General features: G+C 48.1%; 2 protein-coding genes across 3 annotated transcripts in view; one reads left to right on the forward strand and one right to left on the reverse strand.

The window, feature by feature from the left end:
* The window catches only part of Pole (DNA polymerase epsilon, catalytic subunit), a 52,693-nt gene extending 38,674 nt beyond the window's left edge, over positions 1-14,019 (forward strand). Inside the window, exons 40-50 of one of the 2 annotated variants that reach the window (XM_040731462.1) lie at positions 156-329; positions 3,156-3,281; positions 4,257-4,389; positions 5,718-5,892; positions 7,263-7,394; positions 7,532-7,725; positions 8,868-9,068; positions 9,367-9,492; positions 10,039-10,128; positions 10,215-10,366; positions 13,100-14,019. In XM_040731462.1, the coding sequence (XP_040587396.1) occupies positions 156-329; positions 3,156-3,281; positions 4,257-4,389; positions 5,718-5,892; positions 7,263-7,394; positions 7,532-7,725; positions 8,868-9,068; positions 9,367-9,492; positions 10,039-10,128; positions 10,215-10,328 (1,465 nt within the window). In that variant the 3' untranslated portion in view covers positions 10,329-10,366; positions 13,100-14,019. Of the gene's footprint in view, positions 1-155; positions 330-3,155; positions 3,282-4,256; positions 4,390-5,717; positions 5,893-7,262; positions 7,395-7,531; positions 7,726-8,867; positions 9,069-9,366; positions 9,493-10,038; positions 10,129-10,214; positions 12,296-13,099 lie in introns of those variants that run through there. The other variant, XM_040731461.1, reaches the window with a different exon arrangement.
* Positions 12,845-16,033, reverse strand: P2rx2 (purinergic receptor P2X 2). The gene is made up of 11 exons (XM_005085304.4): positions 15,829-16,033; positions 15,538-15,673; positions 15,371-15,442; positions 15,216-15,291; positions 15,012-15,108; positions 14,788-14,868; positions 14,564-14,696; positions 14,118-14,248; positions 13,880-13,973; positions 13,682-13,747; positions 12,845-13,602 (listed from the first exon to the last, which is right to left on the reverse strand). The coding sequence occupies exons 1-11, from the start codon at positions 16,002-16,004 to the stop codon at positions 13,213-13,215; spliced, it is 1,452 nt and encodes a 483-aa protein (XP_005085361.1). The 5' UTR covers positions 16,005-16,033; the 3' UTR covers positions 12,845-13,212.
* Between the last annotated feature and the right edge of the window lie 713 nt (positions 16,034-16,746).

Consider the following 16,746-nt stretch of genomic DNA (forward strand, 5'->3'; position numbering starts at 1 on the left):
GTGAACAAGTTAGGGAGTTACATGGAGGGAAGTGGTAAGGAGGTGAAGCCCACAAGCTAGGGGACCAAGGAATGAAATGTAGACAGTGACCATTAGGGATTAAGAGAAGGGACAGTAATGCGAGCAGCAGGTCATCATCCTTTGCAATGTTTCAGGATCCTGAAGAGCATGGTGGTTGGCTGGGTAAAGGAGATCACACAGTACCACAACATATATGCTGACAACCAGGTAATGCACTTCTACCGCTGGCTCCAGTCACCATGCTCTCTGCTCCATGACCCAGCCTTGCACCGGACACTCCACAACATGATGAAGAAGCTCTTCTTGCAGTGAGTGCTTCACCCCGGGCTGTGGGCTGAGGGGCACAAGTGCCTTTGGGAAACATAAAGCCCAGGGCAGGCTTAGCTGCTATTGTGGCTCTGCGCAGTCATCTTTCCAGAAAGCTAGGTAAAGCATCATGGTACTATTTCCCTTTTGTATTAATGTTTCTCATGCACCTTGGCTGAGTGTAGTGGTCCACGCCTTTAACCCTAGCACTTGGACAGGTAGGTGCATCTCTGTGAATTCAGATTGGTCTACATAGTGAGTACCAAGCCAGCCAGGACTGATAGTGAGACCCTATCTCAAAAGAAAACACCTTAGACACTAAGTGTGAATGTACCATACTAATGGACAGTCAGCTATGTCTAGTGTTGTGATGTTAGAAGTAATGAATGAATGGCTTCAGCAAGTGATTAGATGTACTTGCTGCTTTTGCAGAGGACTTGGGTTCTTTTCCCAGCATCCACTTGGTGGCTCACAATCATCTATGGAGTTATGACTCCAGTTCCAAGAGATCTGACACTCTCTTCTGGGCTTCTGGCCTTTGCTAGCACTGCATGCATGCAATATATTTAACATACGTGCAAACAAAATACCCATAAAAATAAATAAATTTGCTAGGTGGTGGTGGCGCACGCCTTTAATCCCAGCACTCAGGAGACAGAGACAGATGGGTCTCTGAGTTCGAGGCCAGCCTGGTCCATAGAGCAAGTTCCAGGACAGGCTCCAAAGCTACAGAGAAACCCTGCCAGAGAGAGGGAGGGAGGGAGGGAGGGAGAGAGGGAGGGAGGGAGGGAGAGAGAGGGAGAGGAAACAGAATATGAATGGCTTGGCTGGGCGTTGGTGGCGAACGCCTTTAATCCCAGCACTCGGGAGGCAAAGGCAGGCAGATCTCTGAGTTCGAGACCAGCCTGGTCTATAAGAGCGAGTTCCAGGACAGAATCCAATACAGAGAAACCCTGTCTCGAAAAAACAAAAACAAAAAAAAAAGAATGGCTTTTTTTAGGAGAGATTGTGAAGTTAGATGGGTAAGAAGGTGGGGGAGAAGCTAGGAAGAGCTGGGGGCAAAAGGAAAGAGTATCAAAATACATTGTAGGAAATACGTTTTGATTTTTCTATTTTTTGAGACAGTTTCTCTGTGTAGCCTTGGCTGTCCTGGAGCTCACTCTGTAGACCAGTAGATCACACTGGCCTTGAACTCAGAGATTTGCCTGCCTCTGCCTCCCGAGTGCCAGGATTAAAAGTGTTCACCACCAGCCGAGCGTTGGTGGTGCTCACCCTTAACCCCGGCACTCGGGAGGCAGAGGCAGGAGGATCTCTGTGAGTTCGAGACCAGCCTGGTCTACATGAACGAGTTCCAGGACAGCCACAGAGAAAGCCTGTCTCAAAAAACAAAATAAAAAAAGTATTCACCACCACCACTGAGCTGGGCTGTATAAAATTTTTAGGATAAATAAAAAATTTTAAGAACAGGTTTTTTTTTGTTTTGTTTTGTTTTTTTGTATAACAGCCCTGGCTGTCCTGGAACTCACTCTGTAGGCCTATAACTGACAGAGATCTGCCTGCCTCTGCTTCTCAAGTGCTGGGATTAAAGGCATGTGCCAGCTACCATCACTGGGCTCATAACTAATCTTTTTTTAAAAAGAAAGAAAAGAAAAACCCAAATGAAAGTCACACATGGTGGCCGTCTGTTACCTTTGTTTCTGCTGTTTTCCTAACATGCTTTATATAACCAGACTCCCATCTAAAATCAGGGGAGGGTCTTGCTCTCCTATGGTGGATGCACCTGTAGTCACAGTTACTCAGGAGACTGAAGCATGAGGATTTCCTGAGTTCTAAAGTTCGAGATCAGGTCTAGTAGTGGAGCTAGACCTCATCTGTTTTTTTTGTTTGTTTGTTTGTTTGTTTGTTTATTGTGAATACAACATCCTGCTTCCATGTATGTCTGCATGCCAGAAGAGGGCGCCAGATCTCATTACAGATGGTTGTGAACCACCATGTGGTTGCTGGGAATTGAACTCAGGACCCCTGGAAGAGCAGTCAGTGCTCTTAACCTCTGAGCCCTCTCTCCAGCCCCTGTTTTTGTTTTTTTAGTGTGTATGCTTAGCAGGTCTTTCTGTGGACCTCCCGACTTTTTTACTAATTATGAAAGTTTGGCCTTTTTTGAACTGAAGTTAACCGGTTTAACAATCTATGTTCTGCCATGTGGTTTATTACCTCTCCTCAGTACTGTATGTCCATACATCTGACTTCTTCCACATCTGGCTGCAAATCTCCCACCTCAGATTCTTTCCCAGAGTTCCTGTCTCTCCCCAGAAGTCCCACCTATCCTCTCCTGCCTAGCTATTGACGGTTCAGCTCTTTATTAAACCAATCAGGAGGTGCGTTAGGCGGGTTTAAAAGGACAAAGACACACCTTCACACAGTGTGCAAAAAGATTATCCCAACATGTATTTGCCTTCATGTGTATCTGTACCATGTATGTGGTACCCAAGAGGCCAGAAAAAAAAATGTAATGGATCCCCCAAAACTGGAGTTATAGATGGTTGTGAGCATCCATATAGATAATGGGAATCAAACCTGGGTCCTCTGGAAGATCAGCCAAAACTCTTAACCATTTAAGCACCTCTCAACACCCATCCTCATCTTAAAAGACAAATTTCTTCTCTGTTGCTTTTGCATCCTGAATCTCTGTTCTTTTGCTCATTCTAAGTATAGTTAGGATACTTCTTGTTTCAGTGTCACCATGGTCTTCTTCGTGGTTTCTCTTCATATTCTTTGGCTTCCTTTTATACCAGGGCACCTCCTCCATTAATTATAAGCTTACTCTATAGGCTGGTTGCTGAGTTCAAGCGGCTGGGGTCATCAGTCGTCTATGCCAACTTCAATCGCATCATCCTCTGCACAAAGAAGCGCCGGATAGAAGATGCCCTTGGCTATGTGGAGTATATCACCAACAGGTTAGTGTCAGGGATATCTTGGTGATGAGGCTGCCATAGCTTTGGAGAGGTGCTTGGAGGGTACGGCACACACCAAGGGTCAAGCACAGCAGCATGAAAAAGTGGCTGCTTACACTATGGTTTACGTGCAGTGGACAACTCAGATATAAAGCATGTTGTTCAACTCTGAAATGTCCAAGGAATACCTGCTGTTTGTAAGAAGGTAAAGCACTGTTGCATAAACTTTCCACAGATAGAGGCATGGGCACATGGGAGTGTTCTGATTCCAGGCAGTCAGTCATATGGAGCTCTCAATCGCTGGACCCCATGTTGTACCTTTGGCTTCAGGCAGTGATCCCTACCTGGATAAATCATATGGGCCCAGAGGCTCCAATATAAATAAGATGAAGCCTTGAGGTCTTGTTTTTGTGGGTTTTTTTTGAGAAAGACAGAGACTGTATGTGTCTGTGTGTGTGCTTGCGTCCAGAGCAAAAGAGGGTATCAATCAGATCCTTGGAGCTAGAGTTACAGGACTCCAGTTTTGATAGAACAATAAACATTAACAGCAAACACTCATTATACATCAAGATAAATAAAAAAACAAAGAGGAGGAGTCTCTTTAGGATCACCTTCCTTACTCTTAAGTAAGGTAGGATTAGTGATATTAGTGATAGAGGCCAACTTGGCTAGCAGTGGTAAGAATGGAGAAAATTTATAGGTGCTTGAAAACAGGAAGCAATGCTGCCAGTGATGTGTGCCTGACCTAAATAGAGACAGTGGACCCTGGGACTACCCTGGCTTCCCCTCTTGGTCACCTTCATTCCCAGGACTGCTGTTCCCAGGCCGCTTCTTCAGTCTCCTAGAAAGTTTGAGGGACTGTCTGAATCCACTTGATACTCATTTGTAAGTTAAAAAACAAGTACATGATACACAGGAAAAGGAAGAATAAGGAAAGCTGTTGTGTTACTTTAGCAGTTTCTGTCTGGCTTCTTGCAGCATTCATTCTAAAGAGATCTTCCACTCCCTGACAATCTCGTTCTCTCGATGCTGGGAATTTCTTCTCTGGATGGATCCATCCAACTATGGTGGAATCAAAGGAAAAGTTCCACCTAGTATTCACTGTGGACAGGTAAGAGAGCTGGGTCTCGTTCTACATATGCATGAGGCTACTTTACCCCTGTGACAGGTACTATTTTCCTGGGGCCTCTCGTCAATAGTAGCACCCAGTTCATCAGCTTATAGGAAAGGTTGAACACATAACGTTAGCCCTAGTGAGAACAGAAAGTTTTCCATGAGGCAGAAATTGGCAAAATTCTTAGAAAAGAGGGAGGAGGGGGAGCCAGAGGTTGCAAGAGAGCAGACACCTTGGGAGCTGGAACAGCTCATGCAGATGGGTGTCTGGGCAGTAGTTTCAGGTGTTCACAGATGCTGGCTGTGCCCACTTTGCACAGGATGGAATTCGACACTGGAGGTAGAAATTCTGGCATCTGCTTGCCCCCTCTGAAAATAACATACTGCAAGGGGAAAAGCAGGGGGTATCAGTTCAGGGGAGGGTTGCCAGTGCAGAGTTGTGAGAAGATGGGATCCAGAAGCTAACGGGTGCATTTGGTGTTGCCCACATGTGAGCCATAGCTGTGGGTGAATAGAGGTTGTAGCAAGGAGCCATGTGGAGGAAGGACTGGGGCATTTGTGAAATGGAGATATAGGTAATGTCTTCATGCTAGAGTAGTACCTAGAGAGGAGGTTGAAACAACAGACCTTTGCTCTCTCTCCGTGAGGTCTTCACAGAGAGCCGAAAGGAGAGGCACTGGCCAGCAGGAAGACTAGAAGCTGGGGTCTCAGTAGTCAGGGACTGGGGGGGGGGGGCAAGGCCAAGGCTTCCTTAGGAACCATGGCTTCAAGGCCTGGACAAGAGCAGTTCTAGTTAGAGATGGGATTAGGAAGAAAGGAAATGTAGCCATCAGAATAATGACATAGTTCTAGTGTGTAGATGTGAATTCATCCTGGCAGGAACACAGGCATCCAGTCAAGTTGGAAAAATTGTCATCAACTCAAGAAGAGGTTCTATTTTATGAGATGTGTTCTATGTAGCTTACTTAGGCTGGCCTTGAAACACATCTCCAGTGATTCTGCGTTAGCATCCTGAGTATGAAGCCACAGGTTCAGGATATCACTCCCATCTAAAGAAATTGTGAAGTACAGAGGAAGAAGCTGGTCACTGGGAAGTTCTGATTGGTTAGCCCCTGGAGGGAGAGTTGGATGATTTTGAAATGCCCTCTAAAAGAGTAAATGAGAATCACAGCTCCCAGTCACCCCGATGAACTAGACATGCTCCGTGGAACACTGGTCTTTCGATATCAGAATCCAGGAGACTCAGTCTGGAGGAGCCCTGTCTCCCGTGTCTTGTTACTATATGTTGTTGCCATGGTGGAAATAGGGGTTGTCTTTGTGTTATAGCAAGACTCCCAGGAAAGGGAAGAAACCAAGGATGAAGAGGATGAGGAAGAAGATGAGGAGGAAGAGGGTATGGAGGAATCTGAGGTTGAGGACCTACTGGAGAACAATTGGAACATTCTGCAGTTTTTGCCACAGGCAGCCTCTTGCCAGAGCTACTTCCTCATGATTATTTCAGGTGAGTCAAGCTGACGCAGGACAACCAACTGAGTTATCAAAAATGGTTCTGGCTCCTTAGTCTAGAGAAGAAAATTGTTCGAAATTTCAGCTTGGTGGAGCTTCTGCTTCCTTTACCTGTTGCAGCATAGGGAACTGAGGACAGATGATAAAAGGGCTCTCTGTCTTCTCTCTAGGCCTCCAAAGGTGTTTTCTGGTTCTATTTCTAGTAGATTCATAGCTAACATCCCTGGGAACGTGTATGCACACACAATAATGAGGCTGGCCTCTCGGGCTTCACCAACTAGAAAACTCTTTTACCTTGAAAGTATTTGTAAACTTAGTTATCATGTTCTGTAAGTGTAAAAATTACAATTTTTATAATTCACTGCCACTCATTAAAAACAGAAAAACTAGCGATTAACATGGACATTAAACTCTTGGCAGATAGACAGGATTTCTCACACACCCCACAAGTCTGTACCAGCAGGTGGTTTCCTCTGTGATTGCTTATGTCTTTGTCTACTTCTTTTGAGTCTTCGCCTTTCCAAGTTGTCTCAAGGAATATTCCAGGTTAGTCAGGTGGTGGTGGCAAATGCCTTTAATTTCAACACTAGAGAGGCAGAGGCAGGTGGATGTCTGAGTTCATGAGTTCAAGGCTAGTCTGATTTACAGAACAAGTTCCAGAACAGACAGAGATACACAGAGAAACCCATATTCTAGGTATGTGGGTTCAGATTTTAGGGTATTGTCAGCATTTGCTGTTAAGGATCTGTTTTCACATGCCATCCTTGACCTATGTGTTCACTTTTCTAAGAATGAATTCAGAGCCGGGCGTTGGTGGCGCACGCCTTTAATCCCAGCACTCGGGAGGCAGAGGCAGGCGGATCTCTGTGAGTTCGAGACCAGCCTGGACTACCAAGTGAGTTCCAGGACAGCCTCCAAAGCCACAGAGAAACCCTGTCTCGAAAAACCAAAAAACAAAACAAAAAAAAGAATGAATTGAGACATCAGCAAAGGTTTTTTTGTTTGTTTGCTTGGGGTTTTTGTTTGTTTAATTTGGGGGGAGGGAGTTCAAGACAAGGTTTCTCTATATAGCCCTTGCTGTCCTGGAACTTGCTCTATAGACCAGACTGGCCTCAAACTCAGAGACTGTAGCCTGAGTACTGGGCACTGCCCAACTACAAGTTCTTTTCTTATATTCAATTCTCCCATTCTCGACTTGACTTTGGGCTCTTCCAAGGACAGCAGATAAGTTATCACTAGTAATGACATTTCAGATGAGTATGTCTGACCATCTGGCCAACCACGGGGCTCCTTCAAATTCTGGGGTATTTTTCAAGACATCACTGACTCTCAGGCCCTGTGACCTCTATCTGCCTCTCTCCGCAGCATACATCGTGGCTGTGTACCATAGCATGAAGAACGAGTTGAGACACAGTGTCCCAGGCAGTACCCCTGTGAAGAGGAAGGGGGCTAGCCAGTTCTCCCAAGAGGCTAAAGGGGCAGCTGGAGCCCTTCCTGGTGAGCAGTCCCTGGTCACAGAAGGATGCTGCTGTGTGCCATGGCCTGGTTTCTTTGTACCTCAGATGGTACAGGCAGATGGGCAGGAGATACCCACTGCCAGCCGAATCTGCCCCTTAGCAGACTCTCTTTCCCAGGGATGGTAACCTTCTCTCAAGATTATGTGGCAAATGAGCTCACTCAAAGCTTCTTCACCATCACTCAGAAAATTCAGAAGAAAGTTACAGGCTCTCGGAATTCCACTGAGCCCTCAGAGATGTTCCCTGTCCTCCCTGGTTCACACTTGATGCTCAATAATCCTGCTTTGGAGTTCATCAAATATGTGTGCAAGGTGAGGGCAAGTATAAATCCTCCATTCATTCCATCAGGATTTGCATTTGGGCACAGAGGCTCTGGAGTAGGAGAGCTGGTTTGCTGGGGAAAGTTACAGCAGGCGAAAGTGGAAGGAGCTCCTGGATTACCTGCCAGCAATGGGCCTGATGAACCAGAACAGACTCCTGAGACCAAATGAGGTGACAGCGCTTGTTTTCTGGGAAAGGCAGGCCAGCATGGTAAGATGGTATTACCAGTGGCCATGTGGGGTCATTACTCAAAGCGCTTATTGTTCATTGTGCCATCTGAGCGTCCCAGGGCTTCACTCGAGGCTGAACACTGAATATCAAATGACTACACCTTAGGGCTTAACATGTGAGCTAGGAATGTTTCTTCTCCACAGATCCACTTTGGACTGTCACTGACCCACCTTTCCCAGAAAACAAGCTGGGACAAACTGTACTTTGGGATCTGTGGTCCATTTTTAGTTTGTCTTTACAGTGTGCACAAGTTTCCTGTCTGAGCATCAGTTCCAGAGCCTTTTTTCCATTGAGGAATGTTTACACCTCTTTGGAAGCTTAATTGGACTGGGCATTGATGGCTCACTCGTACAGTCCCAGCACTAGAGAAGGCTGAGGCAGGCAGAAAGATCACAGTTTAAGGACAGCGTGCATCTTCAAAGGGATATAGAGTAAGACTCTTGTCTTTAAGGGAAAAAAAAAAGCTTAATTGGCCTTATCTGTGCTTTTCTTTATTTTTGGATTATGTGTTTTTTCCATATTAATGGGTTCATCTGCTAGGACATGTAGAGGGTTTTTGTGTCCTTTCTCATGGTGGTTAATGGCCTGTGTCTTTGTCTAGTTTCAGTATTGGGGTGATGCTGACCTCCTAAGACAAGTTAAGGTATCCTCCCTCTTTGGTTTCTGGAAGGTATTATGTAGAATCTCTGTTTCTTACCTGAAATATTACTATATTCATCAGTGAAGTCTGTACTCACTGACAGAGTTGCCACGGTAGAGAATCAGCTCTCCCTGAGGTGTCCAGATGGGAAGAGAAAAGGCTAAGATGATGCTGGGCAATGAGCTTAAAAGAGGTATTTGGTCCAGCCAGAGCAGCAGAGAGACCTAGGAGCTACTTCATGATGGGCTGTGATTGTCATAGGTATTGTCTCTGGACACAAACATCACAAATCAGGTGAATAAGCTGAACAGAGACCTGCTTCGCCTGGTAGACGTTGGTGAATTCTCTGAGGAGGCCCAGTTCAGAGACCCCTGCCACTCCTACGTGCTCCCTGAGGTGATTTGCCACAGCTGTAATTTCTGCCGAGACCTGGACTTGTGTAAAGATTCCTCCTTTTCTCAGGTGAGCTCAGCTGGTGATCAGAATCTCTAAATATCCAAAGTGATTAGAGCATATAGCCCAACCTCTAGTATACAGCCCAGTGCCCCAACCTATTCCACTGCAACATCCTAGAAAATTGTCTTGATGATGTCAGCTCATCACAAATGAAAGGCTTGGGCAGCCAAGAGCGGTAATAGTTACATTTGCCCCAGCATTCCTTTCTGACATCTTCCCTTTACACCAGCCCGATGTACTATTGCCCAGGTGGGCCATGGCTGCCACTCACACTGACTTCTCAGCCTCCTCCCCTCTCTCCCAGGATGGGGCCATTCTGCCTCAGTGGCTCTGCTCCAATTGCCAGGCCCCCTACGACTCAGCTGTCATTGAGTCAGCCTTGGTGGAAGCCCTGCAGAGGAAACTGATGGCCTTCACACTGCAGGACCTGGTGAGCTCCCCAATCTACCCAGGGGTTTCCAAATACTATCAGCATTTCAGGGAAGACAAGAACATGCTTGGTCCTGGGTCCTGCCTCCCAGGAACTGCCCCAGGAGTCAGTCTTCAGCCATGCACCTAGCCCACTAATTCTGTCCACATGTGTGTACCTTCTGTGGGCACTTGGATCCATGCAGTGGGGGGATAGACAATAGACAGGAAACAGTGTCGCTTTGGCAGCACTTTATGAGCACCTGAGCAAAGTCCATGGGTATGTCCCTGGGCAACTGTTGAGACAGGGCCAGCTGGGACATGGGACACCCCTGGGGCCTTGGGGATCCAGGTTGGGGATACCCACAGCAAGGTGGAAGGAGCTGGCAAGATATGAAGAAATGTTGAATTTCAACAGAGCACTGAGTCCTGATGTGACCGCAGCAGGGAAATAAACTTCTAATGGTTCCATGAAGGTGTCCTCCTCAACATGGCTAGCAAGCCGCAGATAGGATCCAGTGTGATAATATTTTGAACCAAGATGAGTGGTGCTGCTTCCTTGTTTCAGGTATGCCTGAAGTGCCGAGGTATGAAAGAGACCCATATGCCTGTGTACTGCAGCTGTGCAGGGGACTTTGTTCTCACCATCCACACTGAGGTAGGCCATTCCCACAGACACACTGGGTCATTTGCCCCTCCTCTCTGAGTAGAACCCAGCGTTATTGTGTCTCTTTGTTCCTACAGGTCTTCATGGAACAGATTAGAATTTTCCAGAACATTGCCAAGCACTACAATATGTCATACCTCCAGGAGACCATAGCATGGCTGCTACAGACAAGCCCTTTATCAAACTGTTAGCAAGCCTAGGCTTAAGACACCTTGACATCCCATACCAGGTACTTTAATACCTGCTCCAGATGCCTGAACCACTGACCCCAGGACTTCTCCAAACTCATGGCTACAGTCCGGGAAGAGCAGAGAGAATCCTTCCAGGGAGCAGCAAGGTGCCATAAACAAGCAGCAGGAGCAGGGAATGGCTCTGTGGCCAGCAATCACCTGCTATGTGAGCAAGTTTTGAAGCTCCTGCTCTCTGCTTCCGTACCAGCTCTTTCTTCTGCCTCCTGTTCTGAGCCTGAGATAGGTTCTGAAATTGGGGCGGAGAGGACGCAGAAGCCAATACAGAGCCCTGACCACAACAAGAGTCTGGCTTATTTTCAGACAAATGGGCCTTTCCCTCAGCTTCATGGGAGTAGAATTTGAGCTGCTTTCCAGGAAATCCAGGTCCTGAGCATGTAGAGACCCAGGGTTTTTGCTTCAGAGCAAAGTCTGAAGAGGGTTGTCACCCAGTGTCTTGAGTGACACCTGGGGCTCTGTCCCAAGGTGGGCTGACATACCTGGTCTGTATGGAAACCCACCCTGTGTCCACCAGGACTGTAGCAAGGACTTCATAAGCCTGAGGCCCACAAGCAAAAGGTTTTTATGTGTCACTTACCATAAACTTGAACACCCTATGTAAGACATTTTAGAAAAATGCCTTCTCGCCGGGTGATGGTGGCCACAGGTGGGTCTCTGTGAGTTCGAGGCCAGCCTGGTCTACAGAGTGAGTTCCAGGACAGGCTCTAAAACAATACAGAGAAACCCTGTCTCAAAAAACCAAAAAAATAAAATTAAAATAAAATAAAAATGCCTTCTCACATGCAAGATTTTAGGCTTACTTGTTGAGGGAACAAGGAAAATAAGGTTTCAGAGAGATCTATTAAGGGGTCGTCCTCAGTCACCACTTTTTCCTTGCGACATCAGAGACCTGGAGCACTAAAGCTGACGCCCCTTAAAGGAGCAGCTTAATCTCCAGCCTTTTTAAGAATATGATGCCCTCAGCACTGCAAAGTGGTAGAGTAAGTAGCTGTTCCCACTTCTCTATATTGACACTGACCCTTCTGCTAGATAAGTAGAGCCTTTCATTAGTCTCAGGAAATAAGAGAACTGTGCATCTCACTGAGCTAAATGCAGCCCTTGTCTATTGCTTCTTTCTGGCCCAGACCAGTTTACCAGAGCAGCGGCTGAAGTGTCAAACTCAGAAACCCAAAATAATAAGAGCCCTACAGAGAGATGAGAAACCCTGTCAAACTCATGTGTATAAATACCTGCATGTATGTATATGCGCCTTGTGTGTGCCTGGTACCTGCAAGGGCAGAAGAAAGCATTGGTCCCCTGGAACTGAAGTTATAGATTGTAATAAGCCTCCGTGTGGGTGCTGAGAACCAAATTCCATCTGAAAGCAAGTGATCCTAACTGCCTGGCCATCTCTCCAGCCCCCATAGTTTCCGCTTCTTAGCTTACTATTTTGTATTTGCACAGGGAGCCTCAGTCTCTGAAAGGAAAGTTTAGTATCTAGTATCTGTCCATCAGGAACTTGTCTAAACCTCGATGAGCTCAGGCTGTCTGTAGGGAGAAACCTGATATCTGCTTGGTCCTCCATGTTTGGAATGTGGATTGAGTTGGCAGTGCTGGGACCTTCTGAATGGAAATCAAATCAAATTAGAGAGATAGGGGGAGGAGGAAGATGGTTAACTATGCTTCCTGGATCTCGGGACCTGAGAGGCATTGGCGCGTCTCCCAGCAGAGCCATCCTATAGCAACACATGGTAGGTCACTGCAACCATAGATAGCACTGGGCCTGGGTTCACTTGGAGGTCAGTTTAGGGATTCTGAAATAGAAAACAGCACCTCTGGCCCTGGTTGTTAAGCTGTACCTAGAGACCCAACTGGAAAGGGCAATTTGTCTAGAATTGGACATCTAATAAACCAAACATGGAGGAAATTAACATACTTGATGGTCTGTGAAGTCCATGACCAAGGAAGGGAAGGCTCTGGGGTTATTGAAAGCTAGTGTGCTTCCAAGCATCCTGCAAACGCTTGGTATGAAAACTAGAGGCACCACAAGCATACCGTCTTCAGGTCATGTGAACAAAAACTGAAGGGCCTCCTTCTGAGCTCTTTGACCACTCTACCGTTTGCTGCGCTGCTCTGAGCTAGGGTACACCTTCTGGTGGCATTCGGCATAGACAGACCCACCAGGGAACCAAGATCCAGGCTCCCAACAGCCTTTGCCTAGCAAGTCACTCCACAACAGCAAAAATGCAGTAACTAAACTACCCCATACCCTGATATTAGTACTGGCTTTGTCCTTAACCTGCTCAGGAATTCTGAGTATAGCCTTGGTCTCCTCGGCTGGTGTGAGTATTATCTAAACCCAGGCTGGTTAGCCAACCTAAGAATGCAGACAAACTCAGAATGCAGGGTCCCTAGGAAGGAGACCAACTCTCTCTATTCCTGAGTCCACAGCTATTCTCAAAGAATTGAGACCAGAAAGCTTCTCATTACTGGTTTATTGGGCTCAGCATGCTATGACTTCTAAAATAGGGCTTAGAATTATACAGCAGGAGGGCTTAGCTCAGATTTTTGGGTCCCAGAAAGCTGTGCAAAAGTATGACAGGTAAGCAGGGCGCTTGGTTGGGAACAAAGATGGCAGAAACCCAGTTCTCCCCATAAGCCTTAGGAAGAGGAAGAATGTAAGCCTGGCCAGTGCAAGGCTCTGTCCTCTTACACAGTTGTCTCTTGTTTCCCAGGCACATGGACATGCTTGACTACTGCAAAGTGCAAATCCTCCCTAGGGCTGCCAAAGCAGCTGAGACTGTCTCTGCCCTCCCAGATCCAGGCCTGCAGCTTAGTGAAGATGAGATCAGAGTTGAGCCAAACCTTTGGGGTCCGTGGATGTGGAGTCCTGTTGGGAAGGCTCAGGGACAGGAAGCCTTTGTCCCACATGCAGGTCAAGAGTGTCCACCACCTGCTCAGTCAGAGCAGAGATGGAACAAGGCCGAGGAGGCTGGACAGCCAGTGGTAACTCTGCCACTTCTCCCAAAGTTGACCCTCTGCCTGATGGAGGGCTGGGTGACTGATCCTGGGGGTAGTGACTAGGTGGGGGAGGGATCTGGCCTAAGACAAGGGCAAGGGTCACAGGCCAGCTATTTGAGGTATGCCTTGGAGTACGCACCTTGTCGAACTTCTTATGGCTATAGAGCTTGTTTTTGTTCATGAATGTTAGCAAAATCCAGTCACACAGAAAGGAGCCCTGAAGTCAGCAGACACCACTGGGTTAGGGCATATCAGACGCCCCCTACCCAACACAGGTCCCCAAGCGGATTTCTTACCACCCCAATGGAGGTCAGAGCAGTGGCCAGATTGATGATAGTAGGAATGAGACTGAATTTCCCTGCCTGTAGAGAACAAGCTCGCATTTAGTTTAGACTATCATGGACTGCTGGGCAGAAGTGGAGCTTGAGAGAGGCTATAAGGGACATGGAGCTAGGCCAGCTCGGGCCTAGGCGGAACCCTTCAGCCATGCGTACCTGCCCATGCACGATAACATCAATTCGAATCCCATAGGCCTTGATGAGAGTTCGGGTGGTGGTGGTGCTGTTTATCTTGTAATACTTGGCAAACCTAGGGTTGAGTAAACCAAAAGCAGTGACCAAGCTGCCAGACTGGATGTGCACACTCAACTTCCTCTTTTTAGGAGATGGAACTATAGTCAAAGCAGACATCACTGTCTGTGTCATGAACCCAGACGTTCAGAAAACAAGGTACCTGAAGTTGTAGCCTGAGGAGGCAGGATCATACTTGGGGTCAAGCCTCCGGAAAGAGTATTTGGGGTTGCACTCTGATTCAGACAAGTCCAGGTCACAGTTCCAGTTGATGATGACTCCAATGACACCACCCTGCAGAGAAATGAGCCAAGAGGCAGTGAGGGATATAGAACAGAAAACCCTCAAAGGGAGTCGGTTCAGCTCAGAGCCAAAGGTTCGGGGAACAAGTGAGTATCTGGCTTTGAAGGCACAATGAGGTACTAGCAGCAGCCATGGGACCAGGTGTCAATAATTGAGCAGGTGCATTCACAGACCATGATCACATTTCTCCGCTCTGCCCAAACAGCCAAGGCTGGCCAAGACAGAGAAGATGCATCTAACTGCAGTAAAGCCCTTCCTGGGGCAGACACTGGCACCCAGCTTCGCTGTCCCCGCACCCTCCCTCACCTTGTGTGCCAGTTCAGTGAAGTTCTCCCCTGCCTGCTCTACAATGAAGCCTAGCTTGAAGATGGGACAGTACGGGTCAGAGTCCTGATCAAACGTGCAATGCTTCAGGTTCTTCTGGCTTGCAATGTTGCCCCTAGGGAGTGGCAGAAGACACCTGGTTCCCAACAAAAGCCTCTACACTGCTCAGGCACTATACTTGGTATTACTCTGGCCCTCAGACTCACTTGGAGAACTTGAACTTGGGATAGTGGATGTTGTTCTTGATGAGGATGGTGAAATTTGGTGCCATTTTACCTAGAAACTGGCTGCAAAGGTACAGACAGGGTTTACTCTCCCTTCCCCCAAAGCCCAGGAGAGAGGGGGACACTGTCCCCTCTGCTTCCAGAAGCTCTTCTGATCTTAGTAAGGACAAAGGAAACTAGCAGTGGGGTCTGTGGACTCTGCATACTTTTCAGAAGTTCCATCCTCCACCGGGCACCAAGCTGACACCTCACAGGTCTTGGAGTCCCCATGGTAATAGGGTACACAGTGCCCTGTTCGAATCCCTGCAGGGCAAACACTGGTTAAGCGACTGCGGTCAGGGCTAACACAACACCACACACACACACATACCACACTGCCGTCTTCCCCACTGTCCCTGGTGCACACTGACCATTGCCTTGCATGTCCAGCTGCCCAGCGACGCAGTCGTCATCTGAATGGCAGGCGGAACTGTGAACCTTCATGCTCTAGAGTTGAGACTGAAGGTCAGAGGATAAACTCTGTAACTGGCCTAGGGTTTCCCGGACCACCCTCGACCCGCCTCACCTCTGGACATGTTCCCAGGGTCTGGGAAGGGGTGACTTCCATCCTGGTGATGATGCTGACCACACTGCCCCCCTGGGTGCAGAAATAAAAGCGCGGTGGACAGGTCAGCTCACTCAGACTAGTTACACCGCTGAGGAGCTTCAGGTTTGGGGCAGGAAGCGCCGCACCTCCGGGGGCTTTACGTATTCCTCAACGTCCCACACTTTGTGCTCCGATATGGTGATTCCCTTGACTTTGGTGATGATGGAGCTCTCCGGACCTGTCTCGCTGTCCTGGTAGCTTTTCTGCACGATGAATACGTACCTGAGGAACAGGGCGGTGCCGGTTCTGGAGGCAACCCTGGAAAGAGCAGGTCGTCCCTCTCCTGGGGCCCTAAGGGCTCCCGCCGCGCATGCAACCCCCTCCCCCGCTAAGGATCGCTTTCTGCCCAATTGCCCACCGTGCCCCGGCCCGCGCACCACACGAAGTAAAGCAGGATGAGCAGTTGCACCGTGCGGTGCACGAACCCCAGGCGCCGGTTCCGCACCACGATCACCTTGGGCGTCTCGTAGTCCCAGAACGCAGACCAACAGCCCCGGACCAAGCGCTGGACCATGGCCGCCCCAGCGGGAAGCCCCGGCTGTGCAGCGGCCATGACCCAAGCACCTCGGTCCACCAGAGCTGCCTGAGGGCCTCGCACCCGCTGCTCTCCTGGGCAGGCCGGGGGTGTGGCCTCGCGCCCCGCCCATTGTGACAGTAGCAGTCTAGCCCTCTTTCAAAGCTGATGGAGTTTGCAGGTGTGGCCGAGTGCATCTTAGAGTGCATCCTGATGGTTGGTGGGTCGCAACTCCAGCTTGGTGCCAAGGAGGGAGGAGAGGTGGGCGCCTAGAGAGCTCCAAGAAGAGCGCCACTTCCACATTTGAGGCTCTCAGGACAGGACCCCACCCTGGAGGAGTGGGGACGCTGAAGGCATTGTGCTGTAATTCCATTTCTCACCCTCCATTTTCTCAAACCAAAATTGTTTCCTGGTAACTGATTTGGTCTCCCCTGTGCCCAGGTTATTTGAAGCAAATACCAAATGCCTTACTTTGTCACGGAGAGATGATGCTAAGCCGTCTTCTTTCACGGAAACACGATGCACTTAGCATATAAACAATCCAGTGAGTCCAGTACATGCTGAATGTTGTGCAGTTCCCTTCACTGGACAACACAAAACATGTTTTCCACCCCCAAAATAAAACTCCCACTCCTGAAGCAGCTATTCCTGTTCCCCATCCTAAACTCTGCCCCGTACGAGTCTTCATGTCTCGATGGGTTTTTCTGGGAGATGCAACATTTATGTCTGACTTTATCTTGTGCTAGTACTTCAGAGTGAGGCCAGAAATAATTCCATCCTG

Source organism: Mesocricetus auratus, unplaced genomic scaffold (genome assembly GCF_017639785.1).
Source record: "Mesocricetus auratus isolate SY011 unplaced genomic scaffold, BCM_Maur_2.0 Super-Scaffold_100025, whole genome shotgun sequence".
Lineage (NCBI taxonomy): Eukaryota > Metazoa > Chordata > Mammalia > Rodentia > Cricetidae > Mesocricetus > Mesocricetus auratus.

What these genes read in the sequence shown, in the direction of transcription:
- P2rx2 (XM_005085304.4), bottom strand. Translation starts at nt 16,004, where the DNA reads ATGGCCGCTGCACAGCCGGGGCTTCCCGCTGGGGCGGCCATGGTCCAG. An exon ending in CCCAAGTTCAAGTTCTCCAA is followed by an intron (nt 14,697 to 14,787) that starts GTGAGTCTGAGG and finishes GCCACTCCCTAG; the next exon opens with GGGCAACATTGCAAGCCAGA. An exon ending in CTCTGACCTCCATTGGGGTG is followed by an intron (nt 13,603 to 13,681) that starts GTAAGAAATCCG and finishes TGCTGACTTCAG; the next exon opens with GGCTCCTTTCTGTGTGACTG.